The 16,915-nt window shown below is 39.9% G+C and overlaps 1 protein-coding gene across 2 annotated transcripts; it reads left to right on the top strand.

The window, feature by feature from the left end:
• Nucleotides 1–79: 79 nt before the first annotated feature.
• Nucleotides 80–16,315, top strand: LOC120444458 (dnaJ homolog subfamily C member 7). Of its 2 annotated transcripts, none has more exons than XM_039624124.2 (4): nucleotides 80–605; nucleotides 14,165–14,617; nucleotides 14,674–15,518; nucleotides 15,592–16,315. In XM_039624124.2, the coding sequence occupies exons 1-4, from the start codon at nucleotides 457–459 to the stop codon at nucleotides 15,654–15,656; spliced, it is 1,512 nt and encodes a 503-aa protein (XP_039480058.1). In that variant the 5' UTR covers nucleotides 80–456; the 3' UTR covers nucleotides 15,657–16,315. The 2 variants fall into 2 exon arrangements, with proteins under 2 accessions (XP_039480058.1, XP_039480059.1); XM_039624125.2 differs by lacking the exon at nucleotides 80–605 and adding an exon at nucleotides 5,493–5,830.
• The last annotated feature ends 600 nt before the right edge of the window (nucleotides 16,316–16,915 follow it).

Raw genomic sequence — 16,915 nt, 5'->3', positions numbered from 1 at the left:
AATATGAAGATAAAAATATTTATTCGTCAGAAGTTTATCGATATATTTATACCCTTGTGGGTTTTGCACACCACTATTTCGTTCCCACCACTACTTTGCTTCACACGCTTTTTTCCGTTTGCTCGGTTCGTTCGGCAACTCAAAATACAAATTTCCAAATTAACTACTTATTAGGCAGCAGCGTGCAATTAATGCGAAGCCTCAGCGGAAAAAGTGATCAGCAGAAAAGACGTATAAAAGTAAACCGAATCGAAGGTACCAGATATCGGTGATTTAACACGGCGCGCGTGCTACACACATACATACGTAGGCGCACGCACACACATACGCGTGCACAATTACGTGCCACTGACGCAAAACCGAAAAAGCAGTGAAAGAAAGGGGGAATTGACAAATAACAACGTTTGGCAAGCACTGGACTCTGGTCGCTGTCGTTTTCCTTCGAAATTGCCACGCATGGACGAAGAAGTCATTGAAATAAGCGATAGCGAACGCGAAGAAACATCATCAAATTCCGAGATGGATGTGGAAATAACGGGAGAACAGCCGGCCGTCAACGCCAATGTCGCAGCAGCAGAGGAAATTGTGCCCAAGGACGCGGCAACGTAAGTAAAAATAAAAACGGGAAAATCTCCAGTCGCTCTAAAACCAGCAATAACAGTTTGTGAATGTGCGTCCAAGTGACTTCCAAATTGTAGCTATGTTTATGCACAGTATTGTGTATAGAACAAACATATGTAAAAATCTGGCTAAATATTTATATTGTATGTGAAGTTGCTGAACATAAATGCCAGCAGGCCAACTTAGCTTGAGCATTTCGATGAAAGGTGGAAATCGTTTCGTAAATATTATTCAATTTATTCTAATGAAATTTTATTGAAAAGTGCTACAACAGCAGAAATTTAAATAACTCATTTGATACATCTTTCAATTAAAAGAACTGCAAATCAATGTCAAACTGTGCGATAACAGCTACTTACATATGTAGGTGTTAAGAGTTTGTTTGCATTGGTGTTTTATGTAATCTATTGCCCGGGGACTGTTTACTTCTCACTCCCTCCTTCTGCCGCACTGTCCCTCCTTGTCGCACCCATTTGGCATGGTCATGGGCAGCAGCCAAACGTATCAAATAAATATAGATAAAAAAAGAAAAGAAAATATATAAAACGTCAGCGACGCCAACGCACACGCCCTGCAGTTTACAGTGGGCATTCCCTGGTAAAGGCCTGTTTTTTTTTAAATGATATACGTGTTCTATTGAAAAATGTTGGATAATTATTACATCTTTATACAAATATTATTGGCTGTTGAGTGCCACTTTGTCATTAAAATCATTTAGGAATCAGTTATTAAACATGTTTGAGTTAGGAAGGTTCTACTGCAGTGCCATTGTTGTTGCTAGGTGCGCTTTGTTTAGTTCTTGTTTGAAACTGGTTTTATTTTGCGTTTGCCTCACAAGGTTTTTCAATTCAGCTGTGTGTGTGGGCAGTGGGCACGTTACATTTTGAAATTCGAACCTCTTTGGTTTCACAAGCTGGCAGTAAAGCCACAGTTTAAGAGTGACTGGAGGTGGAGCTTCAAGGACAAAGTTGATGAGTATTATATTTCCAGTGATAATAGTATATAAATCTAGTGTTATCACAGATCTGGAAATCATTAATTTTATGCTTTCAACAATGTAGAACCATCAACCGTTTAAATGGAGCACGTTTTTGCTAATTTGCCAACATAAACAGTTTTAAAATTGTCTTTACCACGCTCCATTTGCGTTTATTTTTGATTTCCGTATTTCCACATAAAAGCTACGGGGAAAAAAAGGGGGACAAATAAATGTAAACAGCAATTTGCATTTAAACTGACGCTGTTTTATTTATTTCCGTGTTTTTGAGTAATCGAACCCGACACTTGACTCGCGAAAATAGGAATTCTGTATTTTGGAAAATCGAGTTCATTTTTGGTGTTTTGCCATTGATATACCATTTACCACGGCCATTGTTTTGGCACTTATTACGGTCTTTGCGATAGAATTTGCGTCAGTTATTGTGAGTAATCGCATTCAATACAGAAAGAAATCCACTGTGGATAGATAAGATTTGTATGGAAAACCATCAGGTGATGGCTTAAAAGTGGGATTCAATTTATTGAATCAATTGCGTGTAAAACTAAATGCGATCAACTGGAGAAGTTTTAAAGTCAAGTACAGTCATGGCCAAAAAACCGAAACAAAGACAATGCCAAATGGCAGCCCACACACAACGCTACCGCAAAAGTTGGCCAAAATAAACCTAATGTGAATGAACCAAGCGCAAACTTATACGCTCAAGTCTTTAAGGCCTTCAGCTTTTTCTAATGTCCATTAGTAATGTTAATTCGCCTTTTAGAGTTCAAGGACTGGACATAAGAAGGAGACAATGCGTAACAATTTCTCTAGTCTGGTCAAACTGAATCTGACTCATAAACATAAGAGAAAGATTTTTATTTGTGATGTATTTTTGCACTTACTTGAAAACTTGATGATGACGATGGGGAAGAGCTGATGATGAGGAAACCCGTTTGCACGTCTTACCTATGAGTCAACCTGTTGATAATTTAGAAATGCCGACCCCGATAAATGCGAAATTTCATTTTATTTCGATGCAGAAGGTTGCAGCATCGGCCTATTGATTTTATTTTGTCCAGTTCAATGTCGTTTGGGTTTGCCAACAAAAGGTCAACGATCACGCCTACTTTATTATTGTAATCCATTCATAGTTTTAAATTTATAAAAACATGTAAACCAGAATAACGAAGTTTAAAAATCAATAAAACTTTCATTAGCCAAGGCAATAACATCATGATCTTAGGTTTTGTGATTAGAATAAAGCCTTATCACATGTTATGCATTACAGCACTTAAAATTACTTTATGCTTGTAATGGCTGATAAGAAAATAATTAACATGGCTTGTTAATGTGATTGCGTTATTTAGAGTTTACTTGAGTGTTGTAGTTTATTAAAAAACATATATTTGTGTAAAGTTTATAGTAATAAAGTTTAAATCCGCATCATTTATTGACTATGCAAATGCTTGCCCTTTGCCATGTGGAAAACTGTTGCTCGTTAACCTTATCTGAAACTTCAGATTGGCCGCCACTTTGTTCTATTTATTGGCCATCAACAAAGTTTCTGGCGCTTTTGGTGCAAACGTATTTCAACCTAGCTTCGACCCAAATTCGCTTTCTCTATTTCGACTAAACTTTTGGCCAACTGTAACTTCGGGTAATTAGCTTCAAACTATGTAGCCCTCGAAAAGTTATTGCTCGACTGCAGCCAAAGTGGGTCAATCAAATTATTGATTCGACACGAGCCTAGAAACAGAATACTATAGGCAGAAAGGAAACTTGGGAGAAACTATTATATGGCTTCCAATATTAAAGATCTTGATTGCTTCGAGAAGCTTTAAGCGGATGTAGTGGGTTTCTGCAAAATGGCAGTCGTTTAAAGACAATAGAAGGTAAATAGCTTGAAGTTACGTAATTCCCATCTTGTGGGGGCAAGCTAGTATTTAATTTGTTTCTATTCGGTTTTTTTTTGTCCAGAGACTTTTGAATGATGCGACAAGGTCAGCTGAAATAAATTAAAGTATAGCGAATCGGATACGATTCAATTAAGTGTAAAATAGATCAATATGTATACATTTTAAGCTAACCACTCTAGCGTCATCTTATCACTAACACTTAGTTAAATGCATAGCTCAATTTTTCCGCTTGCAGTTAAAAACCAGATCCTTCGTTTACCATGTCAAAAAGCTTAAACAGCTGTCATCTGCTACCCATTAATGGCCGGTGTTGTCTTCCCTTATCTGTCTCTAAAAACTGATCGAAACTGGTAGCCAGTTTAGCCAGTCTGCCGCCTTTGCCTGTAGCTGGCTTTGAAAGGCAGGTAGAAAGAAAAAAATTTAAGTATAATCGAATTATCAAACTAAAGAATAAAATAATAACATATGAAATGTTATATGGTTTGAATATATAGTAGGTTATAATATTCGAACATCTTATTTTGCCTACATCTTTAAATATGTATATATGCATTTTAATGACAATTATTTATACGCTTTAACTGTGACAATTTGTTAGCAAAGCTTTTTGTTGCAGTGTAGCTCCAAAGAGAGCAAGAGAGAGTGAGCGTGCACGATGTTGGGTGGGGAAAAGGCATTTCCATTTCAGTTTCAAACTGTAGGTGTAGGCAGCTTGTAAATTAGCACTTAACTAGATGGCGCCATTACAGTTTGAAATTAGATATTTTTACGATTTGGCAAGGACTGGTTAGACCTATTATCTTTTTTTTCGGCCTTGTTATCTTAGTTTCCGAATTTGTGGCGATTTCTCTGAAAATTATCGGACCTTTATTATTTTTTTTTTGCCTAATTATTTTCTTTTGTTTTGCTTTTGTATTTACGGCTGTAGTTGGTGGTTTTAATTGCTTGGGGCCTGCACTTTCACTTGGTTTTGGTTGCAATTTGCGAGTTTGTAATGCAATTCCACTTGTTGCAGCGGAATGTAACCTAAATTGCTGTTGGAATTGTCCCAATTAGACAGTGAACTGGATCTGGTTGGGCCTCATTTTGTGGTTTCTTCTTGCATTCTTATGTTCACCGAGTCATTATCAGAGACTCTACCACAAAACCACATTTTTCTTCCTGTTCCCTTGTGAACGTCCAGTTTTGTTGTCTTTCCATTTTTGTTTTCGTTAAAATACATTAACTGAAATCAGACAGCCAGCAGACGATATATCTTGTATATATGTACATACATGTCTCGATTGAAATCCACGACACGCCTGCACTTCACGGGCTATGTGGTAGATCTGTAGATATATGGTCTCTATAGATCTGTATATCTACAAAAGTGTGCTTTCTTAAACAACGGGAAGTAAAAATGTTTACCAGAAACAAAGCGAATGAAATTGAGGAAGAGAAGAGGAGAGAGTGCAACAACTTTTCAACGATTTTGAGGAAGAGTTCGAGCATGCTCGGAAAAAATGCCATTTTAAAATGCAAAAATGTACTTATCACCATTTTATTGCATTTTCCTGCATTTGAATTGCGTTTAATAGTTATTAGATTTGTTTTTACGATCAATTTTGTTTCAAATATTTCTAATGTTATTATTTTATTCTTTATTTTGATAATTCGATTCGATTAAAAAATGCTGACCTGCTAATTAAATGTTATTGGTCCACACAAGCATAATTCCCCTTTAATTATCAGTCTGCTAAGATCTTTTTGATGAGGCGCTCATTTTCCCCAACTGCAACTCACTCTCTCCCTTACTCTCTGCTTGCTGCGCTTGCTCTCTCGTTTCTCTCCACACCAGCTGCGTTGCAGTCGCTAGCGGCAGAGGGCAACATCGAAGGGGATCGTCGCTCTGCCCACTCAGTCGCGAGTTGCAGCAGTGCGTCGATCGACGTCGTTTTCCGCGCTCGTCACGAAAATTGTGAAAAGTCGCGGAAAGGGAAAATTACTGAATAAATAGGAAAACTCCGAATAGGCTCCAAGAATTCGAGAATTCGCCTTGAGTTGTTTGTCTTTTTTGATGTGTCAAATAATGAAAAATTTACGTTTCCCCTGAGCCCTATTTTATTGTCATAAGCAAAACGTGTCTTTATTCGAAATCAAATAATTATCACAAAATAAGTAGAAGAACCGAACCGGTGAACGTAGACGAAACCTATTTCAAGCGATCAAGTCACCTTCTATGTGCTCCAAAACAGCCCACTTAGACCAGACGGAAAGCCAACTAAATCTTTGTAAATCCCCAACGATCCAACGTCGAGCTGAGCAAAATGTTGTAGTAAGTTTTTATAGGGATGTCTGCCTTATTTTATTAATCACCTAAACTAATGCTAAGTTAAACGAAACCCAAAGTACAGAAGAAACCAAAAATAAACCGACGTTGACCCATTCAACAATACAGTTAGTATCAAAAGAATAGTGAATGTTGTCTAAAAATCAAGCATTCAGTGTGCATTTTAATATGGTAATATTTAAAGTTACAAGTAAAAGGTAAACAAATTACTTCAACGAGCATATTGTCTATGCTAATAAATAGAAAAATTCAATTACATTATTATTGCCTGCCTGTATTAGAATTTTGGCCAGACTGTATGCACACTTTGCCTTTGAATGCGTCTATATATAAATATTTCTGTGTGTTTGGGTGTCGTCTGGTGTTTGTTGCATATTCATTTGTTGCGGCTTCTCGCCTCACCTCTGTGCCCCACAACCACCGATACGTGCAGAGGCGTTGAAATTCGAAATCAATTGATACAATCACATTCACATACTCAAATGGGTTGAATAATATGGCTGATCAGTTAGCAATCGAAAAGTGCTGTTTTATCAATATCAATTCAAAAAAAATTCCTAGAATAGCTGAATGAAACCCATTTACTTACGATAAGAAATGGGTACAAGTACACCCACATTTTCCCGCCGATTCATCAATATTATTAAGCTGTCTGAAAAATTCCAAAAATAGACAGTCAGATAGGGATTTTTTTTATAAAACCGATTGATGAAAAAACATTAAACAAATTAAGTAATATTATGGGATTTTTAAATAAAGGAATCCACATTAACATTATTTAAGAGTGGGAATGTAATTTCACATAGATCAAATACATTAATTAAGGGTTGAGCAACACTTGTGTTTTTCTCTATGATGATTCATTTAACAACTTTGATTTTTCGCCAGCCTTTTGCCCTTCACACACTTTTTTCCCCAACCCCCAGAAAAGAGCATTGACCAATTTGATCATGGCAAAAAGGAAAATATCAGCAACAAACTGGGAGAAATTCTGCACAGTAATATTTTATAAAATCAAAGGAGCATTTAAAATACCTAATACTTGTATGTTTAGTACATACATATGTCTTAAACTATTGTTATAAGGAAATAATAACTGGTTGAAATCAACTCAAAGAAATCGTTCAAAATACAAAAAGATGTGTGTACGTATTTCTGTCTGTGCCGAAACAAAAATCTTTTCGACATTTCTCAATCTCTTTAAAATGTCAGAGCCCAACTGGGCTGCCAAATGCACTGGCTCTCGACCATTTCAGCCTCTGGTTGTCGGTCCTTTCTCCTAGGAGAGCATTTGGGGGCCTCTTTGGGGTCTCTTGGCACATGTGTTGGCCCCAACTTTTTGGGTAGCAAAGCTTTGGCATATGGCACATTGAGGTCGTCGGCGCAAATTCTTATCCAAAAACAAAAATCCAAAAAAAAAAAAGGAAAATGAAAACACAAAAAAACTGCTGCATGTGGAAAATATGTACAATGCATTGCTACCGCACTATAATTTTTGGTTTTCGTGTTGTCTCTTAGCTTTCTGCTATTTTTTCGTTTTTTCGGGCTGGGTGTGTCGTTTATTGCCCCGACATAAATGTTTTTATGCCTCGCCATTGTTGTTGGCGTATCTGCTGCTCATGTTGCTGTTGCAGTTTCAATTTTTGTTGCAGCTGCAGTTGCTGTGGGCGGGCAGATTGCGTTTTAAATTGCAGTGGCATTAAATTTTGCATGCATTTTATTGCAGTTGCAGGCAAACAAATGACTCACATGGGTAACCTTATCCATTCCGAGTCGGAAAACCCTGTCCCAAAATGCGTTTCCAGGCGAGAACTATAGGCCATTGCGGTGTGGAGTGGTCCTGTCTGTGAATATGCCACCTCATTCTCGTGGGATGCTTAAATACTTAAAATTATATGTTTGGAGACGCAATTTTGCAGCTCTTGGTCATATTTTTATGGGCCACTTTGTGTCAAGGGAAATTGCATTTTCCGGCTTATGATTTACGGTGTGTTTTCTTTGCCGAAAAGTGCAAATTTATCGTGTGAGAAATGGCATTTCATTTTTTTGTGTGTACAATTTTTGAATTCAAAGCCAAAATTGTTGAGAATATGCAATCATTTTTGACTATCCTGCGATATAAGCAAAACGTTATTATGTGGAGAGTCTCTATAATCGAACGAAGTTATTTAAATGTTCCAAATATTGTTTTATTGCATTGAGGCATAGCCACACAATTCCCACTGCAACTGATTATTCGTATCTAAGTGGCACACTCCATGTTGGCCAATCTCCAATTCAATCGCACTTTCCGCACGTATCCAATGGATATGTCGTATTAAATTGAAAGCAAACATTCCACACCGTCATAAATCCCGATGTCATATGTACGTGTATATTTTTATTACGTATTGTGTGTGCCATAAATAGCTCGCAACTGACAACTGGGAGCATCCAACCATTTAACACGGCTACTTCCCCGGCTCTTCGCAGGTCAACACATGGAATAATGGGTCGTACAACGACCCACAACTGTGGAACATAAATTCAATTGAAGCAATAGAACACGAGCTCATCCATTTGCAAGTGTTCTATAACCATGATGCTGCTGCTGCTGATGATGATGCTGGTGATGATGATGGGGCGATAGTGGGACAAACAATCAATTATGTATTTTATATTGTTTGCAAAAGTTCCGAACACACTCTTGTGCACGCTCCTTCACTGCGGGAAAGTATGCGTCAATCAAAGTAAACTTAAAAATCATACATTTATACATGTTTATTTCTCACATGTTCTTAAATCTCAAATTGTTCAACTGCTTTCTTCAAGTGTTTTTTTAACTGGTTGTTTATTTAGTTAGCCCCCTGGAAAGTGCTGAACTCCAGCAATTTGGCTTAAACTTTCAGACCGACTCTTGGCCAGGTCCATTAACTTTGTAATACGTACTCCCTCGAACATTTCCCTAAAGTTTCGGCCCATTCTTAAGCTGGCTTTTCTTTTATTTATTGGAAACTTCTTCTCCTTATTCACTTAAGCCCTGGCTGCTTTGGCTCAGCGCCCAACAGTGTTTTGTTTTACTTGCTCCCTTTATTTTCGGCCGCCATTATGTCTGCACAGCGTTTCCGGTTAACGCAGTTGGGGGCAAACAAAAAAAAAAAAAAAAAAAAAAAAAAAAAGGAATCCACACAAACACTGCACCCGCATTGACCTACTGTGCGTGGTCCACGTGAGTCACAATAATACAGTGAAAAATGGGTAACTAAAACCACCAATTGTGCTAATGAGAAAACTACAATCTAAAGTTTGAAAGAAACATTTGTACGATTTTTGATTTGTCTTTAAATTTGTCTTCTTGCTCATTACATCAAGTTGGCATGCAAAGTGATGCAAATAAGAAAAAGTGTAATCAAGGCAACCAAATTCGTCCTAGGCACTCTCCACTGTACCACAGCGAGTATCATCTTGGTGTAGGTATCTATGTACGTTCGGTTCTTGTGGCAAGCAATTTCAACTTCTGGCAGGTCATGTCCGCTGCCCGCTCCTCCGCCCACTTTGCCACGCCTCCCGTGTTGCGTGTTGTGATGGGTAAACGGGTAAACTATTTGATATGTGCTTTCGCAGAGGGTTTGTCGACTGCACAGCGTTAACTGAAGTGGAATTTGAGGGGTGTTGCTATAAAATATTGACTTTTCTTGGATTGAATGCGTAAATTGCAATGTCTGCATTATTTTTGAATTCCATAAAATTCGATTAATTCCTTTGCGATTAAATTTAAAATTATATGTTTAACTACCTTTTGATATCTTGATTATTTATTAAAACAATAAACGATTATTAAGAGCTTTACTCCCTAATCATTTGATTTATTCTATGAATAGCATTTAAAAAGTGGATAACGACGTGTTTGTTTTATAGACATAGTTCAGAAATGGTCTTTGATGTTCTATTCAAGCATCATATTATTGATTACCATAGAGTAGGGTATTTGCATTTCCACGTTGTGTGCCTTGATCTCTCCCTATTCTTATTGACCAACAAATGGCTGTGAGATGGCTAGTAGCATTGTCTGGCGTATTGTTGAGGCCGCCTGCAGAGAGGCTCCACCACCCACTGGCTGCCACCCAACCCCTCTTCTCCCTTTTCTTCCCTCCACTCCCTACTCTCTCACATGCGCGCTGCACAATGCAATGAATGCTTTCTCTGCTCTCTTCTGCCTCAAAATGGCTCTCTGGCTGCAGGCACAGTGCATGCAACAAAGTAGTTTTCACTGCAGAAATTACATCTGCTGATTACTTCTATCTTTAATCTTGTTTAATAATGAGAGATGCAAACATCATTTCAAAGACATACATTATATAGAGACAGTTAGGTCTTAAAAAATGAAATGGTGGTGCAAGTTTTTTGCTTCACCGATGACGTGGCTGGTACTGTTACTGCAACTCTGGCAACATGGTCGTAGTTTCGCCTTCGGTACTGCTCGGTACAAGCTGCTCAACGTGTCGTCGCATTAAAATCATCGCCCGCAGCAGCGGCAACATGCAGCAAGCACCAAGCGAGCAGCACGGCAGCAACATCAGCAGCACCGCAGCAGCATCAACATCAGTCGCTTCCGTTGGCTGCCAGAGACCACCAGCAATAACGACGTGTTCGCTAAAATAGCCTTTTGATAGTCACTTATTTTTGTAGTTTGGCTATCTGCGTTTGTGGTGCATAAAGATCATTACAATAACAAAGCCACTCGACTGGCCACCCAAATGGAAGCTGTCTAAAATAGCTCGGCTTTCATATGCCGAAAAGTAATAACCCTAAAAGTCTGACTCCTCCAATGCTCAATAAATTGTATATGAGTTCGGAGGAATTTACATTTCTGCCGCGGTAAGTAGAAATGTTGAATAGAATTGGGATGAGAGTTTCTGTTTTGCCTTTCGGTTGTCAAAGGCAATTTAATATGACAGGATGCTAATGGAATGCTAATGGCAGTGCACTGGGAAGTTAGTAATGTACGGCGGAAAAGTTTGTCCGGAAATTGCAATAGCGGAGATTTTGATGTTTTGAAGTATTTTTTTGGTGGATGCAAGATTCATTTCATCTGTGGTAGATGGTCTGAAAAAGTTTTACCAGCAAACTACGCTATGTCATTAGTGTATAAAAAGCTATTTAGGTGGCTTGAATATGTTTAATCGTTATGCGTCTAAATTAAAATTTGTATACTTATACTTAGTACTTAGTACAGCTTTATTGGAACTATTTGAACCGAATGAGCATAATTGCATGCTTAAAATAAACCCAATGTTCAGTAATAGTTTGATAACATGGAAAGTTCAGTAACTTTTAAATCTCTTTGACTTGGTGAGGAAAGCTTGCAGCGGCAGGGGAAAAGTTATGTAAATGTTAGGAAAAGTAATCGAGCAGAGCGTACAACTCTCGAGCCAAAACTACTCGAACCTCGAGTGGTCCCACTGTAGCAACTGTGGATCTGGAGCTATATAGCGCATCAGTTAACTCGTAGATTTGACACCCTGACAATCTACTTTGCATGATTCTTGCAGCACATGTCACTCGGCATCCAAGTTTCCCTCGATGGCAGTGCGAAAAGTTTTGTCATCACGGGCCGCCCCTCCTTCATCCCCTTTTACCCCCTTTCCACCCCTTTCCCAACTTCCCCAGCCGACGAGCCATCCATATTCATGAGGGAATGATTATTCCGACCAACCCACTCTATCCCGTCATTGCGCTGCTACCATTGACTTCGCTTATCGCGCATTGAACTCTGCTGTGACCTGCAGGCATTTGCACATGCGGACCAACACGTACGCACAGTGGGGCTCACGATGCTAGCACCAACATCACATTAAGCTGTTGTGAAGGTGATGAAGGAATAAATGGGTAATAATCTATTCTTAAGTACTGCTTTGTACTCAAGCAAGAGATCAGCAAAGATATTATGAGCACCATAAAAAGTACGTCAATAAGTCATTTCAAAGGCATTATTGTCACGCATTGCTCTTTAAGTATTATTTATAGTCTAGTTAAGAACAGAGTATCCTTGGCTATAATTAAATTATTAGGAATTGTGATTTAATGACTGGAATTGCCGTGCAAAACCCAAAAAAATGAGTATGGTCAAGCATGGATCTGCGGGACTATTACATTGACCGCAGTTGTAATCTATACATGCTTATATTTGCATTGCATGCTTTGCATTCATTCTTCTGCTTGCAGTTGTTGGCTCTTTTTCCTTCGCTTTCCGCTTACCACTTTTTGTTACCTGTTTCTCCTGCCGCTCAGTTGGCGGCACCGGCGGTTCCTCTTTGAGCTTTATTTATCTAGCCCGGGCTTTCATGTTTTTGGGCGTACCAGCCATTTCTCCACCTTTCCTACTTCCATCTACTTAATTTAAATCAGCTCCTCAGTTTTCATCCCATTTCTTTTGGCCGCGAATGCATGTTGAAGTATGTATAATCAACGTATCCCTTTTTTATTGAAGGGAAGTTGAATTGCAAATGCAAACCGCGTTGCCTACTTTTATGGGTGGAAAAAATGGCTGAAGGGCCTAGCTTTTGGGCGGAAAAATGGGAGGGAGGCGGGGGGCTCTAGCAAATGGCTTTCTAAAATGTTGCCCAATCAAGCGCGAGCGAATTTTTGACTTTTATGGGTTTCTCTAATTGTTATGCAAACTGCTGCTGCTGCTGCTGCTGCTGCTGCTGCTGCTGCTTTTGAGTGGAGTGTGCTGCCTGCCAGCCGTCTCAGATATCCGAAACCCCCATTTTGGCCCCGTTTGCGGCTGGGGCCGCGACCGCTTTGGCAAGTTATGGCAGCAATTAAAAGTTTTGTGCTGAGCACTTGAAAAAAGCCAAAACCACCCACTTGGCTATACGCCCTTTCTTCTTTATTTGTCTGCTGGATTAACGAGAAGAAAAAACGGCGAGCAATGCAAATGATTTCCTTGCTTCAGCAGTAATTAACATCTTTTGTTTGCACGCCGTATCTTATTCGCATGCAACTCGCATCGTTTCACAAGTTCCAATCGAAATGATGGTATTCAAAATAGGTAGGCTGTTTGTAAGAGCTTATAAAATCTATCTGTGAATGAAGTTCTTCTGATTATTATTAACTTATAAATTCTTAGATGTATGCATGCATCAAATTGCTGTCCAACCTCAAAAAAGGATGTAATGTAATGCAATGCATTCGAGTTTGGCTTCGCAAATAGAAAGTAAACATTTTTTCCAAACGCTCCAATCAAGCAGAAATTAGAAAAGCATTAAAGAGGGTGCTGTGCCAAAGGTATGAAGCCCCCCAGTATTTGTAATAACTCAATGTATTTTTAATGGCACACTGAAGGGAAACCAAAAGCATGGGCAAATAAATAACAAACAGCCGGAGTGAAAAGCGAGAATAACAACATGGAGCCACGGAGCACTTATGCCCCGTAGTACTGGCATGGCGACAATAGTCTCAGTACAGTGAACACCCTGGTTGGCACAACTCCAAGTGGGTTTTGTGTTTCGAGAGGTGGGGGAATGGTGATTAGGGTGTGGGTGGTGGTGGTGGTGGGGGAAAATAGGGAATTTCTTTGGCTTTTGGGATTCTTTGGCGTCCGCATTAGTGTCGCCCTATTGGCGGCCATTGTGATGCCATAATTTCTTGGCCCATTTGAGCTTGGTGCAGGTTGTTGCACTTCCTTCAAATGGAAAATGGAAAATCGGAGTGATGGGCGCGGGGGCGGCGACAGTCTGCTAAAATGGGATGCAAGCCGCCGGTGAATGGGACCGGAAAAGTCCTTACCGCGCTCAAATATTAACTGCAACTGGGCGAACCAATCTCTTATCTCCCAATTTGACGTTGGATAAATATAAAATAATGTAAAGGATTTCACCTGCATATATCAGCATGGATTTAATCGTACAAACTATAGTGATATATTGTAATAAATAAATTATAAAAAGACATAACAGAACGCATTAAAGCATCGCAACCGTTAACTGACATTAACTCGCTTAATACATTATTATCTTATGTAGTTTTAAGCGAATATGCACTTTATGCCACACATTTCCCCCAATTTTCGAGGCACTGTGCACTGTGAAAAGTCGTTCCGTCCACAGCAAGCAGATTACTTCCTGTTGCTTTTCGTTGTGCCCGTTTTGTGCATTTCCACTTGAGAAGGCGACTTTGCCCCGCGGCAGTTACTTCGCATCGCATGACGACGACATCAAATTAAAAATTCAAATTATGTAGACTATGTAAACGTCCGACCGATTCTTTTGTGCAATGAGCTAAGCCCCCAAGGATTGACCAAGAAAATTGTTTTCCCCTCTTTCTCCGTACTTGCAGCATTGCCGAAGAGAAGAAGAAACTGGGCAACGACCAATACAAGGCGCAGAACTATCAGAATGCACTCAAGCTCTACACCGATGCCATATCGTTGTGTCCGGACTCGGCGGCGTACTATGGAAATCGGGCCGCCTGCTACATGATGCTGCTCAACTTCAATAGCGCCCTGACCGACGCCCGCCACGCCATCCGCATCGATCCGGGCTTCGAGAAGGCCTACGTCCGGGTGGCCAAGTGCTGTCTGGCCCTTGGCGACATCATTGGCACCGAGCACGCCGTCAAAATGGTCAGCGAGCTGAATTCGCAGAGCACGGCTGTTGCTGGCGAACAGGCGGCGGTGCAGAAGTTGCGCCAACTGGAGGCCACCATTCAAACGAACTACGACACAAAAGCCTATCGCAACGTGGTCTTCTACCTGGACAGTGCCTTGAAACTGGCGCCCGCCTGCCTCAAGTAAGTTCGCAATCAAATGATATAGAAACCCAAGTTAATTGAACTGAATTTTTCAGATATCGTCTGCTGAAGGCTGAGTGTCTCGCCTTCCTGGGGCGATGTGATGAGGCCTTGGACATTGCTGTGGGCGTAATGAAGCTGGATACCACGTCGGCGGATGCGATATACGTGAGAGGGCTCTGCCTGTACTTCACGGACAACCTGGATAAGGGAATTCTGCACTTTGAGCGCGCCCTTACCCTTGACCCCGACCACCACAAGTCCAAGCAGATGCGTAGCAAGTGCAAGCAGCTCAAGGAGATGAAGGAGAACGGCAATATGCTGTTTAAGTCGGGTCGCTATCGCGAGGCTCACGTGATCTACACGGACGCCCTGAAGATCGACGAACACAACAAGGACATCAATTCGAAACTGCTGTACAATCGGGCTCTGGTCAACACACGTATCGGCAATTTGCGGGAGGCCGTGGCCGATTGCAACCGGGTGCTGGAGCTGAATAACCAGTATCTAAAGGCCCTGCTATTGCGCGCCCGCTGCTACAACGATCTGGAGAAGTTCGAGGAGTCGGTGGCGGACTATGAGACGGCGCTGCAGCTGGAGAAGACGCCCGAGATTAAGCGACTGCTGCGCGAGGCCAAGTTTGCGTTGAAAAAGTCGAAGCGAAAGGACTACTACAAGATCCTGGGCATAGGACGCAACGCCACCGACGACGAGATCAAGAAGGCATACCGCAAAAAGGCACTGGTACATCATCCAGACCGGCACGCAAACAGCAGTGCTGAGGAGCGTAAGGAGGAGGAGCTCAAGTTCAAGGAGGTGGGCGAGGCGTACGAAATTCTGTCCGATGCCCGCAAAAAGGCGCGCTACGACAGCGGACAGGATATCGAGGAGCAGGGGCAAGGTGAGAACCAAATATAATATAATAATAATACAAATATGGGCAAATGCAAATTCTTTTTGTTTTTCTTCTTCAGCCGGCTTCGATACATTCTTCAACTTCAACACCAGTCCCTGGCAAAATACGTTCTTTGAGTTCTAAGATCCCAACGTGTTGTTCACCACCACAGAGAAGAAGACCATCAATCCCTCATTTTCTGCCTCATCGGAAGCCAACGCGACCCAACACACAGCAGCGCACAAATTACAAACTTTTGCATTTTTATTTTTCAAAAACCTTAAAAAAAACACTTTGATTATGTCAACGAAGGAATATATGCTAAATTCTTTGAAAATCCGTTCAAAATCAAATCACACAACTAAATTTCTAGAGGAATTAAACCTTTTTATTGTTTTTGCGAAGATTTTTTTGGCGACATTAAATCATGAAAAATAAATCAAGGGAGAATTATGTTAAAAGGACAAAATTATATATAACAAGTTGCTATATCCAGTTGTTGTTGTTGGCTTCGCCGGCCTTGTGAACTCTGCGCCTGCGTTCGTTCAGCGTGTTTAGAGGAGTAATTGATTAATTAATGATTAATGAAAGCGTAGCCTTATTAAATAACCAATTTATTTTTACCTATTAAGCCAGACACTTAAGTTTCGTTTCTAAGTTACAAGACAGAAAATGTATGTAAAACAGAACACAAATCAATCAAAACGCAATAACCCATGCAATTAAGTTTTCATTTTCTGGAATTAAACGATGAAGATTGTATGTGAAGAAAATACATCAAGTAAAATTAGAAACAAACAAAATGTTGGATGCTCTTACTGTTTTGGGATGGAGGAATATTGCAGAAAGAAATTACTGGAAAGTTAATAAAAGCGAAGGACGCATAATTTGTATATTTCCCAGTTGTTTTTTATGTTTCTATTTCTATTCAATTAAAATAAAATTTGAATTTTCAGTTGTCACTGCGGCGTTGCCAGATCAGCATCAACTTGTTGCCTGCTTTTGGGCTTCATGTAAAATCTATGGAAACGCTGTGTAGATGTAGAGTGGAACTATCGATAAATATGGCGCGTTTCTCAAAATATTTGAATTTTAAGGTACTGATATGTAAACCTATATGTATATTCTTATACTTATGCATACAATTTGGCCTAAGGGAAGAGGGAACATATTTATTATAGACAAAAGCTGAATTTAAGCCATTATTTTGATTTATATTCCCAATAACCAGCGACGTAGAAAAACACAAAGTTTACAATGCTTGTCAGACAAATAGGTACACACATTTATTTGTTTTTTAGCTGCTGCTTACACATTCAGAATAAAATAATTTTGGGTTACTTTCGATACTCACTCACACGAACACACGATTCGCACATGGATGCCAAACAAATTCTCGCTAA

This window comes from Drosophila santomea, chromosome 2R (genome assembly GCF_016746245.2).
Source record: "Drosophila santomea strain STO CAGO 1482 chromosome 2R, Prin_Dsan_1.1, whole genome shotgun sequence".
NCBI lineage: Eukaryota > Metazoa > Arthropoda > Insecta > Diptera > Drosophilidae > Drosophila > Drosophila santomea.
The sequence above is the reverse complement of the archived record's forward strand: the minus strand, read 5'-3'. Positions and strand labels throughout refer to the sequence as shown.

Excerpts from the sequence above, each read along its gene's own strand:
- LOC120444458 (XM_039624124.2), top strand. The coding sequence starts at position 457 with ATGGACGAAGAAGTCATTGAAATAAGCGATAGCGAACGCGAAGAAACA. Across the intron at positions 606-14,164 it reads GTGCCCAAGGACGCGGCAAC|CATTGCCGAAGAGAAGAAGA; the intron begins GTAAGTAAAAAT and ends CCGTACTTGCAG. Across the intron at positions 14,618-14,673 it reads CTGGCGCCCGCCTGCCTCAA|ATATCGTCTGCTGAAGGCTG; the intron begins GTAAGTTCGCAA and ends TGAATTTTTCAG.